The following is an 18,072-nucleotide window of genomic DNA, read 5'->3' on the forward strand; positions in this document are numbered from 1 at the left end:
TAGATAAATTTATAACCATATTTCTCCTTCTCCTGATAAAGTTTCACAGTAGAAAATTAAGCTTGTGAAAAATTCTGCTCCATGTTTATATAAAAACATGAAAGACTTAGGTGCTTTCTTTGCATAATCATATAAACATGCAATAACTGTAACTACTCAAAAGTTAAAGGAACGCACCCTCCTTCATTTTTGTGGTTATATGGAAAGATAATTTATTCTGTTCAACTTTACACTTTTATTGCACCAATTTTTATGGTTTTTGTTTTGTCTTTTTTTTGTTCCAAAAATATTTTGGAATTAAGTAAAAGTGCTGCTGATCTTCCAATATAATTATATTGTACTGTATTTCTCATGAGCAATCATGCTGTGATGCATCCTTCAAAATTCACCACAGTAGATACCAGAGCTCAGATGCGTTGTTGCAGAGACAAAATTGTGTTTCAGATTTATTAGGGAAACCACACTGGAAGCAGATAGTGATGAAGGCTGTTTTCTTTTTCATACAGTGCTTTCTTAGGCATAGTGCAGACGGAATAAGGCAAGTTTGCAGGTCTGCTCAGTTTAGTTCCACAGCAGCATCAATGTTACTCCTGCTCAATGTCTAGCAAAGCAGACAAGCGTGCTCAGAAGAATCAGCCTGTCCACTTTAACAGGCTAACCAAAGAACAAACCTGAGGGTCTCCTATTTCCAGCATGTGCTGGAAATTTCTTTGGAATTAAACTATGCAGGAAGATCACCTGAAGTACATGCTATACATGTCCTTGGGTCAATATACTTCCATGTTTTGAACTAAACTTGCTCAGAACTCAACACTTTAATGCCTATTGACTATGGGCTTTCCTACACTGGAGATCTCAGCATTAAAGTTACAAGTCAGACAAATCATTCAACTCAATTGATCTTTCTAACCACTTAAGAAGTTTTGCCAACTGACTCATGTTTGCAGGGATACCCTTCATTAGTGAGGCTTACATCTTCAAGATTAATTTTTAGTGACTGCTCAATTTCATTTCCCTTCGGGTTGCTCAGACCACACATCCGTCCTCAAGACAAATACTTGTGCAGTACCTTCTCATAAACAACTGGAGACCACATATTGGCTCTGTATGGTCCCAGCAACCAAGTCATTAATTCAATCCCATTTCAGAGCTAGTGCTTTCCTTCAGAGGACTACAGGACAACAGTAATAACTTCTTTGAGGTCAAGACTAAGTGGTTCTCTTGGAAGGGATACCACACACACCCATTATAAACCAGGGCTTTCTACTAAGATTTCAAGAGAGTTTGCTTTTGAAAGAGAAGATGTTTTTCCTGCTGTGTGAAATTTTTTCAACAAAACTGAATTTAAGCCCATTACGTATGAAATTTAAGGGAGAGATTATGGATCAAATTAACAGCTGCTAACTTGTATTTTTATTTTTTTTTTTATTGAGATGAACTTGAAAGCATCACTGGCACTATGTTTTAAAAAACTGAAACAGAAAACCATTATGTTGAAATCTGTAATTAAGCATTAAATAACTAAAGAATGAGCTGTTTAGTGTTTTCCATCTACCAAAGGAATTAAGAATTCACTCTGTAAATTTCAAAATTTTACCTGGAAAGATGTTCAGGATTATTTTATAATATGAACTGCAAGCATTTACTTTGAAAAGACTTTCAATATTTACTTAAAGAAAAAATTCTCAATATTTTTTACTGGTAAAAATCTTCACTCAGAGAAACATATTTCTTGTTTTCTTCTATCACATCTTGCCAATGTCTTATGTTTCAAAGTAAAGTTATTGTACTGCTCCACATGTGAATTAGAAACAAGCATATACCAATAAAAAAAAGCATTTATAAAAACAGACAAGTAGAGCTTCTCAATTCATAGTGTAGCTAATATATATTTACAATATTCACATCAGCCTGTATCACCTGTATTTTCATAATTGTACCTGTTATCACCTGTATTTTCATATAATTGCATTTTGTGTTCACAATAAGGTAATTTCATTGACGTTTAATCTTGAAATCTTTTTTAAAGAAAGTATCCTACTGAAACAATTGAAGCAAAAGTTGGGGCATCATTCACTGCCATAAAAGTTACAGCAAAGGGCATCTAGAACTCACTGTGACTGCTACTACTAATATTATTAACAACATACAGCAGCATAATACTGAAATAAAGTACACAATACATACTTAAAAAGCTTTTTGAAGAGAAATCCCGGTACTTTGAAACCCTCTTCAAATTCAACGTCACTTTCTTCAGAAAGTTCCTCAGCTGTTTGATGTTCTTTATCCTTCAAACGTTCATTTTGCCACTTCCTGCAGTGACACAAGGAGTCAACACTCAATTATAGCATGGAAAACTATATGAAAATGACACTGAATTTCGATCAGATAACAAACCCAACAAAAATGCATGCTCATGATTTAAAACAGAGAAGAGAAATATCCAAGTAAATGCTTGAAATATCTGATATATTAAGGCATACTATAAAAGGTACATGTTTTATAGCTAGTTAAATTTTCTATATACAAAATACTATTATATTGTAATCAACAGTTAACAGCACCAAAAAACTTGGCAACTTTAAACTCTTAAATCTCCCTCCCCTTACCCCACCCTCCCCCCCTGCTCCAAATATTGGTGAAGTTTAGGTATTCAAAATCTATTTTATTAATTCAACCAAACACTAAAATTCAACTTTCTTCCTGTAGAGAAATACGAAGCAGTGTATAATCTTCTACAGAAGACTCAATTGGAAACATCACCGTCTTCAGGGTGACATGCTCTAAATCTGTACAGCAGTCATTATTAAGAGAATGAGTTTTATGAGGTTTTGAAATTCCAGTGTGATTTGTGGTTTGCAGCCTCATCTTATTTGGACTCCAGGCAGCTTAGAGAATTACGTTTCTGTCCCATCATTCCCTCACTGCTGAAAAAGTACCAAAGGATCTTCAACATTCCAATGAAATTATGAACTTGTGTTCCAGTGACCCAAACCCACCTGCCTCTAACGGTAACATGTACTATAGCTGGCCATGTACTACTCAACCAGCAGCACCTCACTGACAATTTGGGTTTTGCTGGAATTCTCTCCTGAAAGTGCCATCTACTGCAGGCACACTGAATGTGGTGGATAAACTGACAAAATCCCTCCAGAAATTGGCAAGGTACACAACAGCCTAAAAGCATCCACATGTTACTGTTCTGAATGCAGTGCAAAAGCAAACTTCCACTTAATGGTCTCTGAGTATCTGGAAAATTTATTCAAAAACACTTGTGTTAGGAAAAAGAGCAGGGAAGAGGTTCAACACTTCACATACAAGCAACACAATCATACACTCTTTCTCATGAAGGAAAGCTAATTATGTGAGGTTTCTAGATGAATTTTTCAGCAGTACCTTTTGAGAAAATACTTCAAATCTGTCTTTATGGAACTAGTCACAAACTTGGTATTGTTCTATTAACTCAAAATAAACACCACCATCTCCAAATACACACGTTACAACCACTGCCAAGAATGAAAGCACTGAGAAATTAAGACAGCACAATGCTGGTCAGGTTTAGACAGCCAGTTTCACCGAAGCATATTTTGATCACTTAAGTTGTTTTCAGAAGCAAAAATAATGATGGAGAGAAAAAAAGAGTATATATGGGGAAAAATTAGATGAACAAAGATAGTCTTCAGTTTGCTGTTTAAAACTGATGATTTGCTAATGTTTATATCAGATTCTTCTTACTTCATTACATTAAATAGTTAATCCAGCTAAGTAGTAAAAAAGAACTTACTAAAAATACATGAGTGTCAGTGTTTTCCTCTTTTACAAACCTACTGTAATAGGAATGGAAATCTCTTAGGCTAGCAGTTTGCTAAATGTTTGACTTAGGAAAACTAAATTCATGGTCTGGAGTCCAGCAGGCAGATATGATACATTCTAGAGTCACAGATAAGAATGCATTCACGTTTCTTCAGTACTACAATGTTATGCTATCAGGCACAGACGGTCTTATTTTTCCAAGTTGCAAAAAAAGGAATTCAAATCGACAAATGCTGACAGTCATTGCTTCAGACAGCATCACTACTGGAACTGAGACATACCAGAACTTGATTATTTCATCTGACTGGGTTATTACAGAACTCAAACCCAGGAAGGAATCTCCTCTTACCACACTAGAATCAAAAAAACTACAGATGACAAAGCTTCCAAAGAGACATCTAGGTAAACAATCCATACTAATCCCAAGCAGGGCAATAATTTGTAGAAGAGTTTGCTATTAATTTTGTACTCCAAGACGGACCACGGCCAGGCAGCACTGGAGCAGCAGCCTCCCCTGGGAAGGAGCAGATTGCCCTCTAGTGTGCATTGGGAAAAGTGATCCAGAAACAGCCAAGAACGAACTCCGAGGTTAACTCGAAGCTGCCCAGGAACTTAGGCACTTCACCTCCATATAATTACTACATTTTCTTCAAGTGTGATTGATCTTGGGATTTCTCCTAAAATTATACGTGGAAAATATGTACATCTAGAATTTGAATAAACCCTGTACTTAATTTTCCTATGAAAGGTTTCCTTTTTACATGCTCTGTTACTTTGTTGAAGTACTACTACATCTCTTCCAAATATCTAGAAGTTTTTAGACATCAATTACCAGTTTAAAGGAATAGCAGCAACTTGTTACCACAAACAACTTTCAAAGTCTGAAGAACTATTCGGTGTCTGAAAGGCTGTGAACTTAATGTAACAAACCACTAAGACATTCTACACTGAAACGTCATTATTTTATTTAGAAAAGTGCAAATATCCAAATGGCTGAAGCCATGGGAAGACAAACACTATTTCTAAGACCTGACCAGTCTGTTGGTTAATCTGGTCTTGTACCTGTCCCTGGAAGTCAGACTTTGGAGGAAGAAACAATGGTCATCATCTTTGACTTAAACACACAGTAACTTAGTGTCCATTTGGTCAATATATTCTTTACACACATCAGTTAAACATCATTAGCATGCCTAAACAATCAGAAAATACAGGTTTTACTTTATTACCGAAGTCTCTTTAAAACAGAAGCATGACCTTTGAGAAATCTGTCTTATACTGTCCACTGGCAGTGACATAAATATAATTTTATCCCTGAAATGAAGTATGAAAGCCATATATCATACAATTAAATTTCTTCTTAATATAAGAATGCATTCAGATACTAAGCCCATTTCCCACTTATTACAATACCCTAGAAAGAAATTCTGCACCCAAAACAGTAATGAGCACAATTTGACTTTTTTTTTTTTTTAAATCAGTCAGGAACCAAGCTGAGTATTTAATATAGTTTGCATTTGTGAAGCACAATATGTTTTATATTTTATACAGCTAAGAATCCCTTACAGATTATTCTAATTTGCTAAATTGACGCATTCAGTATTGCTTTTTTGATCTAGCTTTTTATGGTCTATATGGGTGGATTTAATTGGTATGTCCTAACAGATGAAATACACGCAGTTAGTACCACAAGCCTCCATAAGTAAATTAAGACTGATGTAGACAATTACACACTTGAGTTTAGAAAGAAAAGTGTACTCAGTGAGTGAGAGAAAATGTATCTTCACCTGTGTCCTGGCTTTGTCACTTTAAAGAGCAGTAGGAATGCTTTCAGGAAAGGTAGCACTGAATCCTTTTTTAATTTGTAACTGAAAGATGGAGAGATTCAGTAACTCAGGTACATCAAAGAAAGCTAAAACATGAAAAGTGATCTATGAAAACAAATGTAATTTAACACAAATTTTTTCTTTATGATTCAACTGCTATGTATACTGACAGTCAAAACTTCCTACTACTCAACTGGATATCACTTGAGAGACAAGAAAAGAAGCAGCTTGCCTTGCCTCTGTGCACTTGACAGCAATAGAAGTCAAACAATGGTAATCCACAAACTATACAGAATACACAAGAAAACATTGATACAGCACTGATCTCCCATAATATGACATGGAATTCCTTCCTTGAAGCAGCAGGCATACACATACTGACTACTGGTATGGGAAGATATATACTGATATCAATAATGTAACATATTAACTACATATAAGCAGAAAAAATTACTTTTTTATACTTATGCTTGGCATTTTAATACATGTAAAGGAAAATTTTGAATAATATAAACAAAATCTCGATACTTTGCAGTTTCCATATCTGCAAAGCTTGAGAATACTACAGAAAAAAAAAAAATGAAGCAGCTTTCCTCTTGAGTGAAAAACAAAAATGTTTTATTTCCTACACATTTGATAGGCATTCATTCGAGGTTACTATTGTTTTGTGCTTCTAGGTAAAAGAAGTTGAAAAACAGGTTCATTTTCATCCTTTCCATAGTCTTCAAATTAACGGACTGTGCCATGACCTGATGTGCTGGTTTTGGATGAAGTAGAGTTAATTTTCTTCACAGTGGCTGGTATGGGGCTGTGTTTTGGATTTGTGCTGCACACAGGGCTGATAATACAGAGATGTTGTCATTGCTGAGCAGGGCTCACACAGAGCCAAGGCCTTTTCATGCTGCCACGCTGGTGAGGAGGCTGGGGGGAGACACAGCCAGGACAGGTGACCCCAAGTGACCAAGGGGATATTCCAGACCCAATGGCATCATGCTCAGCACATAAAGTGGGGGAACAAGGAGGAAGGAAGTGGGAGATGTTTGTAGTGATGGTACTTGTCTTGTAAGTAACTTGTCTTCCAAAGTTACTTACCTGAGATGGGGCCCTGCTCTCCTGGGGATGGCTGAACGCCTGCCTCGCCATGGAAAGTAGCTAATTAATTCCTTGTTCTGCTTTGCCTGAATGCATGGCTTTTGCCTTCCCTATTAAACTGCCTTTATCTCAGCCCACAAGTTTTCCAGCTTTTACCCTTCTGCTCCTCCCCTGGTGGGGGAGTGAGTGGCTTTGTGCGGCCCATCTGCTGGCTGGGGTTAAACCACGACTTCTGAGCATTCCACTAGGCAGGATGGAACAGGTTTTGATCCTACCAGCTCCTATTTTGAACACTTCTAGATGAAGATGGTCACTATTGAGTATGACATAGACACTAATAATATACCTGTTGATGGGGATCAAGTCTCTGAGTTCCTAGTTCCAGTACCAACCTAGAGACTGATTATCTAAGCCTCTGGGCTCAGTTGGTAATAGTCATTATGATGGATAGCTAGGAATGACAATACACTCATTTTCAGTGAATATCTGAATTACCTATGGGTGTGTAACAGTATCCTATTTACCTCATTCTCCATAACTCTGGTGTTCCTTGGTACTGTTCACTATTCTAGCAAGCTAGGAATTCACCTTAGGCACTGACCTTTCAGAACAGAAGATGTTATTCATCTGCATGTCTACACACCAACATGGCTCCAGTAACAGTAACTAGAGAAAGGCAAGACACACACAAGGGGAAAAAAACCTGAAATTCCTGATAGCCTAATAAGCTGATAAGCTGATTCTGCATAGCTAAATTTTACTTTTTCATGTTCCATTGCTCACACTAGGCCATCCTGTGGAAGTATCCTTTAGAAGGACAGAGAAGAGCTGGCTGCTCTCCCACCTGACATTTCCTACAGACAACAGCTCCTCTTCTGACAACAGTCTCTTGTTCTAGAGATGCTCTGCCGTCATGCAGTTAGCTAATTATCATGCTTTAACAACATCAGCATAGCTTCCCCTTGACACAGACCAATCTCTTGAAGTCCCATCTCTGAAAAGTTTTAATGTTAAGGAAACTCATTTTCAGTCTCTAAGAATGTAGGACTGAATTCATTGCCAAGCACAAGACTAGATGTTCAGAAGAATAAAGTAGTCCTGAAGGACTTTCCTTTGCCTCTCTCATGGGTAAAATATACCATAATCTCACCCATTCGTTTGCATTCAAAAGTAAAACTGACATGAAACAAGATACAAATGTAAGCAAATGACAGCATTTCTATAGCATTCTTAATATGTTTCTTAATTCACTACATTTTATTTTCTCATGGCATTTCCCATAATGAAGATTACCTGGGGGTGTCAGCATAAAAACATCAATGTGGACAGCTGCAGCTTAACAGCCACAATAACTGTAGCTATGAAATTTTTAAGAGATGTAGTGTTTTGGTAGCAATTACAGTTATTGATATTTCTAAAATTCATTTAGGCTTTTATTGTAACTTCAGTAACCAAAAGAAATGTAGTCTATGATATGACTTTGCTAAGGATAAATTGTCACAATCTTAACATTATTAAAAAACGTTTTTGAATGAATTTAAACTGTGAGTCATATTAAAACTTTCAATCAAAATAAATTACTCTTGATGAAAACACTGAATTAAAAATGATTTAATATTGGTCTACTTTAAATGTGAAGAATACAGTTTTACTCAATAAAACAGTAAATATTTTACCGATTAAGAACAATTAATTTTTGTTAATGCATCCAATAGAAAACATATTTCTTTTTGACCCTTTGGACATTGTTCAGAGTAGCCTCTTGCTGAAATTTCTATTCAAGAGCAATAAACTATGCTTTAATTTTGCAAAGCAACATCCTGGGATTGCAAACCTATTGCCTTATATGAGTTCCTGATCTGCCTTTGTAAGCTGAGATGTGAAAGTGAAGCTGGGCTCTTCCTACGTGAGATCTTCTACAACTGAGAGCACTTCTGCTACCAGAAGATACCTCTTCCTCCACAGCAACCCATGCTCTCACCACAGGAGAGATGGTGTTTATACTTTTACTTCTTGATTCCTTCTCTGACACAGCATCATTTCAATCTGTAAGATTATATATTCCCATAGAAGTAAAATTTGAGCCTCCCAAGCATTAACTAAGTTCAATCATCAATCACCCTTCACTCACAATCCTAATATATGTTCTTCCTTTTGCCCTAGAGAAACTGTTTTCAAGTTCCACAATTTTCTAGAGGACTATATAACTAACTGAAAAATACTCAGTAAAGGTAACTAGACGTATACATGCCATCAACAAGCTGAATTTTATTATATGAAGCTCATGTCCTATACTAGAAAAGAGGTAACGTGCCTGTGGCCAGCAACACATAGGTTATACAAATTTCATAAAGCACAGATTAGCACAGCTGATCCACAAATAAGAACCTATAACAACAAGAAAAATTTAACAGCAAAGTACTTGCAATTAAGCTCCATGTCTGAATCCTTCTGGAAGGCTATCTATAATCCTTCTGACTATCACATTTTCCTTACTTCAAGACGCTCCCTAGCAGCCTAAAATAGACATTGTCCTTTGCATTTTCAACACACTAATTTATTAGTACTACTAATAAAAATGTCCAGGACTAACCTTAGTCTCTGTTTATAATAGTCCACATCTCCATCATCTCTCCATCGTCTCACTTTATGCTTCCCTGGTGTATGCTCTTCTTCCTCTGAGCTTGGAACAAAGTCAGCATCATTTTCAGCTTCTTTAAAACCCTTCTTCACCAAATGTTTTCTTTTTCTTGATAAACTCTTAAGTTCATAATCAGAATCATTCTCAGCAAGAGAAGATGCCTGTTCTTCTTCCTCTTCTGCTGCTTCTGGATCAAAGAGCTCCTCATCAGGTACATACTCAGACTCCCCACTATCATCCTCTTGTTCATGCCTGAACTTCTTGGCCTCAAGACATTTCTTTTCCTTTGGAATCCTGGCCTTTGAATGAATGTGAAGGGCATGTTTCTGAAGCTCTCTCAAGTGTTTTTTTAAGCGTTTATCTGTTTTTGACAGGGCTTTACCACTTTTTTCCTTTGTGGCAGCTGCAGGAGTCACACACTGAACATTTTGGGCTTGTGCTTTCTTCTTTGCTCCTTTGTGACGGGATAACTTCCTTCTTTCAGATGACAGCTTAGCTTGGTCAGCTAAGTACTTCTCAAAATCAGATGCTTCATTTAATCTTAACTGTCGTGCCTTCCTCTCTGGCTTCTGAGGTATTTTAGTTCCAAAAGGAGTCATCTGACCAGTTCGAATGAGCTCTGCCCACTCCGTTTCCTGAGCAGGCATAAGCATACTGCCAAGGGATGATGGACCAGGCTCTACAACAGAAGTCAGAAAATACAGCATGCCTTTAACACACTCCATATAACAAAAACACAGGAACAAGGGTGTTACTATCAAAATGCAAATACTTCTGAAACAACACACAGCAGCAAGAATTACCATAAAATTACAGTTCCCAATAACACATGAACTCTAATGTACCACCCATGCGGCCAATTCCACCCATACCACCAAGTTCAGTACAAGAAACCACTGTCTTCCCATCTGCAGCAACAGTGCCCATTTCAATTTTATTACTGATTTTTCAGTCCTACTCATAAGCTTGAAATTTGACATTTTGATTACCACAACAAAAATTGATTACCAGGACAAAAATCTCACAAAACACAGACTGTCCTACCATATGCTTCCAAAAAACCCATCAAAAAAACCAACAAACAATAAAACAAAATCTATAAACTCAAAACTAGTCTTCCTAGCCTACAATACCAATATGAAGATAGTGACTTTTAAAAGTCAGACTGGCTGCACAGCACTCTGCCATAAAAGAGCACTTTCAGGTGCACTTACAGTTACTATACACAACCTGTAATTGATGTTTGAAACCAAAGAGAAAGAAAAGCTCTTGAATTTAGGAAGCTGAAGGGAAATTCTGGCCTGAAATCTATTATTAGGGCCCAGAATTTCAAAATAAGTATATCAGAATTGTCTGTACAGCTTTAAATGTCCCATTTCAAAGCACTGTATCTATCGTGTGTTTAGTGAGTAACATCAGTGCATCAGGCATGAAAACCCCTTCATCTCCACCCCTTCCTACTGGAATTGCTCCATTTTTTCTGTTGGGCTCCACTCACTTCTTAGTTACATTTCAACACACTGACTGCCCGACTTTTGCTGCATGAGCCTTAAAAGAAAATAGGATTTAAGATACTTTTCCACTGAGAAAAGTTAACTGAGGCTTTGACTCTAAGTGTTGAATCAGGAGAGAAGCACGAGCTCTATAAGATGGGAATCTACTCCAACCACATGTGCAAGGGTCAAACAGCACAAAGAGTTTTTTCACCTCTGTTAAGAACAATATAATCCAAAGGTGAAGCACAGACACCCACGAGACCCCAACTTGCCCTGTGTAATACTGCAGGTTACCAACTGTGGCCAAGCTTAGTTTAGTTTAGTTTAGTTTGCAGAGAGCAGAGAGAAACAACTCCGTAAAACACTGTAACACACTGAGTAAAACACTGAGGCAATGTATACCCTGCTTTGGAAGAAACCTTATTTTTAATTTTAAAAATCACATTGCAGCCTGAAAAGAAGCAGCACTTCCCCCTTCCATTTCTAGTGATACTTCCCAACAGTAAGAAAAAACAATTTTGTTAATGCTGATTGATAGCATCCAGCATATAAAATGTAATTCAATCATGATGTTAGTCATCTTTATCAAATTAGCTGTGAAAAAAATGTTAGGATTTCCAATTTATTAAGCCCAATACTCTAATGTGCCTCAGCCAACTCTACACAGCTGAACACAGATTAACAGCCATTTTTTAAAACTTCCCACATGAATATGCCAAGATTTGCAAATCTGCAGGTGTACAGAATAAATGCTCTTAACTCTCTTTGAAAGCCAACCACTGAAATTTATTTCCTTACTGGCAAAAATCTTACAAACTATCTTCAAACAAACAAAAAAAAGGCATTATATTGAAGTAGAACTTTCAGTTTTTTCCTATACATACCTTCATCTTCCTCATATTCAATCTCATTTGCTTCATCAGCAAACTCTGTTAAACCAAGTATTCCTTGAAGACGTTTTTGTTTTGCTTTTATCTTCTTCAGCTGTTGCTCCTTCAACAAGAATAAATTAATTTAATTTTTAATCTGCTTTATAAATTTGCTTATCTTTTAAACAACACTTAAATCAATATATTTGCAGTATTTTCAACCAGAATCTCATATTCAAATATTTATAGTATCTCACTTGAGGGGAAAAAAAAAAAGTGCAAAAAAAGCGTCCCCACAATACCTGTAGGGCTCCAACCCACGGAAGACACATGATTTTGGCTGTATGATTATCTTAGCATATGTGTATAGTAGGATCACACTGTTTACATATACGAAGTTCATGTGCACACTTAATTTGTCTGTAAATTTCTTAAGGCCATTTTATGTTTTGATTCTAGTGAAGGAAGCCCATCAAAGCTGACTGCTGGGACTCACAGAGCACACCAAGAGATTTGTTCGTGATTACAAAACTGGGCTCATGATTACCACGCCACAAATAACAGCTCTAAGATTTACTAAGATTTATTCATCATCCCAGAAGTTTTGGAATGTTTTGTTACATTGATATTGTAAATCAGTCCAACATCCTGATAGGTGTTTGTCCATGGTTAGTTTGGGAGTGGTCATGGCTAATTTAACAAGAAAAAATAAAAAGTGAAATGATTATCAAAAAGATATCAAAATATCAATGTTACAGATTATGTAAAAAGTATAGTTTATTATTCCTATGAAAATAATTCTTACCCATTAAATCTTCTGTTACACCTTTTTTCTGATTGTAATGCCCTCAACAGTACATCTAATTGTGATGGTATGATTCCTTGGTACTGCTAACTTTCATTTGTGAAACAAAATATTCCAACCAGGAAAACAAAGACACAGGTAATGTAAACTTCAAATTTGATACTCTGCTTTGGAAGGATTTCCTTACCTAGAAAGGCACATACTCCAGTAAAAACCAAACCCATTGTAAAATTCAGGTTATTAGGAACACTTTCATGGCTTATGGTTTTCAAAAGGAGATTTTTTTTCGTTCACTTCAAAGATGGTTAACAACAAACTTGCAAAGAGGTCTGAACTTCCCCTGAACTAACACATATGTAAATCTCTTCAAGCAGTATGAAAATATGCAGAATAGTGATCATTCTTTAATGTAAGTCTGGTTTAACACATTTCTTCCTACTACTTCCACTACTTTTTTCTAGTCCTTTGCCACTGCTCTTTACTGTCCCCATCACTCTCTTAATTGGCTAAATTATGAGCACAGTATTATCTGAGTTGCTGAAATTATCAAGGTTAATAAGCTACAACTGAATGAGTCAGCAGCAAATGACTCATTCAGATCTAAGACTGGCCTTTTGAGGGCAAAGGACAGTTAGTATCACAGACAGGTTTATCATTAGAGAAAGTATCAGGGTGAATTTCCAGCAGACAGTGAGCTGATCAAGGTGCTACATTCCTGAGTAGTAGAAGTCTCACTTTTCTCAAATCTCTTTCTTATTCACAGCTGTAAAGGTCTATTGCCTACCCTGATGCCAACTGGATTGCTCTACAGCTCCCTTAACTCACTGTGCTGGCCGAGAAAAGCTGCAGCAGTTTCTGAATCAGTGAGTTAAAGAGGCTCACAAACTATTTGTACTGGCAAGATACAGAGAATAAAAGAGGGTTAAGGAAAAGAACAGAGGGAAGGAATAACCATAAGATCTGAGATTTAGTTAAACTACTGAATCATGCCCTAAAAAGGCTTTGTCAAAACTACTGTGAGGGTTTTAATTAAATTAATGCAAATCAATCTTCTGAACAGGTCCTGGAACTTCTGTTTTATATCTTGTTCCAAAACTTAGAATAAAAAAAAAAAATCAGCACTTTAAATTCTTTAAATTAGTATGAAACCATTTCAAAGGAAAGGAACAGCAATTCCAGACTGAGTCTGAACTATATAATTAAGAATTATATCACAAAAGCCAAATCTTAAGGCAAAGCATAAACCTAAGTATTGTAAACAGGAAATTACTGTAATCCAGTTACCTTGTTATACTTTTGCCGTTTTACAGAATCTAGTTTTCTGTTAATATTTTTGTTGTCAGCAGCTTGAGGTGAAAGTTCCTCAATAATTTTATTTATATGTCTCAGAGATGTTGCACATGATCTGCAAAAATAGTAAGATTGCAATGAACTGGTAAAGTCTAGAAAGAAAAATAGCACATTCTCAATTCAGACATTTTAAAAACTCCAGAAGATTTAATATAAGACTTAAAAAGGTCTAAAGGTAAGGTTCTGAATAAGCATAATGTAGTTAAACAACACTGGAAATACTAAACACTTGAAAAAGTTGTATATCATAAAATATTTTAAAACTAAACTTTGCTAATAGTATGATTCCAGAAGAACGTAAACTGAACAACCACTGTAGTATTTAGTACTCAAAAGTTACAAGTCTGATGAAGACAAGCAAGAGTGGTTGTTTTTATTATTCAAGGTAAACAAAACACAAACCAAAAATCTAAATGAGAAACACCATGCTTTCATTTTCTAAAATGGTTTTAATAGTTTGATGCCATTATATAAGGAAACCTGTATTTTTTACCTTTTATGCAGAAAGCAGACGACAAGACAAAGGTGCAATTTCACAGGACAGACTAGTTCAAAGAATTAAGAGCACACCAACATTAAACTTCTTTTACTCATGCACTACCATTCTTCATGTTTCCATATAAAATGTGAAACTCAAGTAGAACTACATGCTACAACCTAATCTTTCTGTGGTTGAATTCATTTGCAAGGAAGAAGGAACTGCCACACCATCAAAAGCAACAAACCTAGGTTTGTAAATTCATATATCAGAATATTTCATAAGGATACACAAATTAGAATCCCAAAGCATTATGAAAAAAGTCAAAGACAACTGCTCACAATACCTGCAAAGCAGTCATTCCCCCTGTATGCAAAGAGAAGCACTAAGGAAGTCTCCTCCATTGCCAGGGAGGAGATTTTTGGGCCACATTTACTTCCAGCTCTAATCTGAATTCTACCAGTTATCCTTCCTAGGAGATATATTCTACCAGCTCCCCAGCAATCACTGCCATCCTCACTTCTTCATTCTCTTTTAACATTTTTGAACCATCCCCTTTCTTTCTCACTCTCCAGTTGTGATGCTTTGCAGTACACCATCCTCCTGCATCCATCTCCTAATTTTGGCTCTTGCTTCCTTGGCCCTGGAGTCTCTTGATGCTCTCGCCTTCCACAAAACTTTAATTAACAGGACTTTGAAATTTAAACAGGATTTAACTTCAAACATTTTTATTCTTCTTTTTCTGCTTCAATCTGTGTGCATATTATAGAATCACGCAGCTTCTACCATGAACTCTGTGCCAACTACTCAAAAAACAGTTCTTGCCTGATTTTTTCTCTAGTCCACTGAGCTTCAGGATTTTAAGCAATTCGATCATCCTTTACTCATGTCTGAGTTTTGTTAGTTCTTCTGCTCAAAGTCAGCTACATCTGTTAATTTTCTCAAAAATCAACTTTCAGATTCTCACATTACATCTTATGCAGACAAGATTCTGCATATCTGCATAAACCATTTGCATTCCCTCATGTAAATCTTGTTTTACGACTCGAAGTGAGAGGTGAAAAGAGCGGGATAAGAAAAATCATAGGATACTTCTGAAAGAAAAACGGGAAAACATAAACTAATTAATGGTGCTGTGCACCACTCTTTCAATAACCACACACTCTAATTGTAATGGTTATGCTACACCATTCTTTCTCTCGATACCACCTTACTCATTATGTTCTTCTGTTCCACATCACCTGAAATTAGATTTCAGTGTTGCAAACTTATTTAATTTCACATCTCCACACCCAAACTGAAAAATTATAATTGAGACCTACAGCACTCTCGAGCACTAAAAAAACACCATCAGTGCAAGGCTGATGCAGTGAAACATACACAGGTAGAATTATTTACCTGCAATAGTTCACAGAGTAACTCATACAATGAGACTAGAAACAAAAAGGGAGATCAACATTTGAAAGGTTACTGGCTCCTATTCCTCAAAGTCTTCTAGTATCAATAGTATCAATGTTAAGCATTTGATTCTTTTAAGGTATCATTAAGAAGCTCTTACAAACACTTGTGAGAAGGCTGTTTTGGTTGTAGGACATTCATGAGATGGAGTCATCCAAGTTACTGAAGGAACAGAACTTGAAGCGGATGACCCCATGAAACATACAGAATTGAGGAAGTGACACTTTTTCTGACTGTAACTTTGAATAACAGAGTAATTCTCCACTGCCCAGAAAATAGATGCATCTTGGTGAGGTAGGAGACAAAGCAGAAAAAGGAGGTGCACTCTACCCTGCTGCCTTGACACGACTAGTCAAATAAGAGCAATGAAGCATAGTCTGATGTGAAAAATATTTTCTTCATTTTAAAAAAGTGATTCCAAGGAGTACATGTACTCAAGCACTTTCAAAACATCTTTTCCTCTTTAAGATTTTAAAAACATGAGATACCAAGTCCCATTAGATCGTCAGTAGCAGAAGGGAACAGTAAGAAGACACACAATTTACCTTAAATCCTCCAGTACTGACTCATACTCTTTTGATGCATTAGCTATTTTTGCTGCCTTATTTGCTTCATTAATTGCATTATCTACTTGCTGAAGAACTCCTTGCTCCAACACATCCTGGTCATAGACATCAACTCCTAAATCTTTGAGCTCAGCAGCATGTGCACTACATGAGACAGACTGAATCTGCTGCCTGTTGATCTGTAAAAGGGGATGTCCTCTTCTGGGCACCTCCAAAGGAACAGCCACGGAAGTGGAAGCCTGGCAGTCAGAGTTGGGAATTCCGATACTATTACCCACACCATTGTCACAAATGCCATTTTCCTGTTCAGTTCCCAAGTCCTCATCATTATGCAGGCAATCATTGCTTGAAGTAGTGGCAGACTCTTGCTCTTGGATACTGTCTGGTAGGTGACTCTTGTGTGTTGGCATCCTCTGCTCAAAAGGAACAAAGAAGAAGCACATTATCATAAGAACATCCACACATAAAAAGCTCCTTATGAATCCTGTGCCCCCTCCAAAAAATGTAAGCAAACCAATAAGCATGTTTATGATAGTTTCTTGTGTCAAAACATCTAGTAGTCTACTTCTCCATCATGCAGATAGAGATGCATGCATCTACATGCAGAGAGAGCTCCACACCAACTCCCACAATCAAAAGAGTACCCAAAACCTCTGAGAGACAACTATGTTTAACCCTCCTGGAAGACGTGGACATGAATACAAACAAGACAACGTGTAAGAATTACTCTCCTTGCCAGACAGTGAACTCGGTCTTCTGTGTAAATGGTCATGCTCCAGAAGACCGTGACATAACAAAAACTTATGCAACTTAACGTACCCAAACACCAAAAATACAACTTTTGGAAACAAGTTAAGACTTGCCATCGAAAGCACCAATGAGTGCAGCTGGCTTTAGTTTGACAATTCAGCTTTGAAGTGGAGCATAAAGCACCTCAGTTCTCAGTAAATTAATGCTGGGCTGACTTACTAAAGCAAGGCTGGAGCTGGTATAGTTCAGCACCATTTCCCAGCACGGCAGCCCGTGGATGTCAACCCCACCACACGGTTTTTCTCCCACACGCTCGGAACAGGCCCGCACAGGGGTTGCATTCAGGCCCTACATTCAGGCAGCGGGTACCACACCGCCCGCTCCCAGGAACACCCGGGCCCTTGTCCCACCTGCACCAAGCCTGCCCGGGCACAAGTGGCGCTTCACCCACCTCTGTGTGCGAGCGAGCGCGGCGCTGGGAGCGGCGGCTCCCGCCGGGCTGTGTCCGAGCTTTGGTCCCGCAGCACAGCAGGAGCGGCACCGCCGGGCAGGCGCCGGACAGGGCCAGGCCAGGCCGGACAGGGCAGAGCCGAGCCGGGCCAGGCCGGGCCGAGCTGCTCTGAGCGGGGTGGCCCCGGCAGCGAGGCTCCGGCACTGCGCCTGCGCGGCACCGCTGTCCGTCACTTCCGCAGCGGCGGGGCCAGCGCTGCGCGTGCGCGCGGAGGGGCCGGTGTCGGCGGGGCTCCCCCGGCCCTGAGGGTGACGGGGCCCGGCTGAGCCCGGCCCGGCCCGGCCGCTGCCTCCTGCACTGCCCCTGTACCCCTTCTCGTGAAACTCCGCATCCAGCTCCCCCTCCTCGGGGCAGCACAACTAGTGTACGTGCTGGCAGCCTCGGTCCAGCTGTGAGAGGATAAATACGTAGCAGAACACA

The 18,072-nt window shown here is 38.0% G+C and overlaps 1 protein-coding gene across 6 annotated transcripts in view; it reads right to left on the reverse strand.

The window, feature by feature from the left end:
* Positions 1-17,798, reverse strand: part of ERCC6 (ERCC excision repair 6, chromatin remodeling factor) — a 46,221-nt gene extending 28,423 nt beyond the window's left edge. For 2 of the 6 annotated variants that reach the window (XM_033515536.1, XM_015633400.3), the window contains exons 1-6: positions 17,361-17,474; positions 16,371-16,804; positions 13,824-13,944; positions 11,750-11,858; positions 9,322-10,048; positions 2,188-2,313 (exon numbers count right to left, since the gene is read on the reverse strand). In XM_033515536.1, coding sequence (XP_033371427.1) covers positions 2,188-2,313; positions 9,322-10,048; positions 11,750-11,858; positions 13,824-13,944; positions 16,371-16,804; positions 17,361-17,396 — 1,553 coding nt within the window. In that variant the 5' untranslated portion in view covers positions 17,397-17,474. Of the gene's footprint in view, positions 1-2,187; positions 2,314-9,321; positions 10,049-11,749; positions 11,859-13,823; positions 13,945-16,370; positions 16,856-17,360; positions 17,477-17,592 lie in introns of those variants that run through there. The other 4 variants (XM_015633401.2, XM_033515537.1, XM_015633399.1 and 1 more) reach the window with 4 other exon arrangements.
* Positions 17,799-18,072: the final 274 nt, after the last annotated feature.

Source organism: Parus major, chromosome 6 (genome assembly GCF_001522545.3).
Source record: "Parus major isolate Abel chromosome 6, Parus_major1.1, whole genome shotgun sequence".
NCBI lineage: Eukaryota > Metazoa > Chordata > Aves > Passeriformes > Paridae > Parus > Parus major.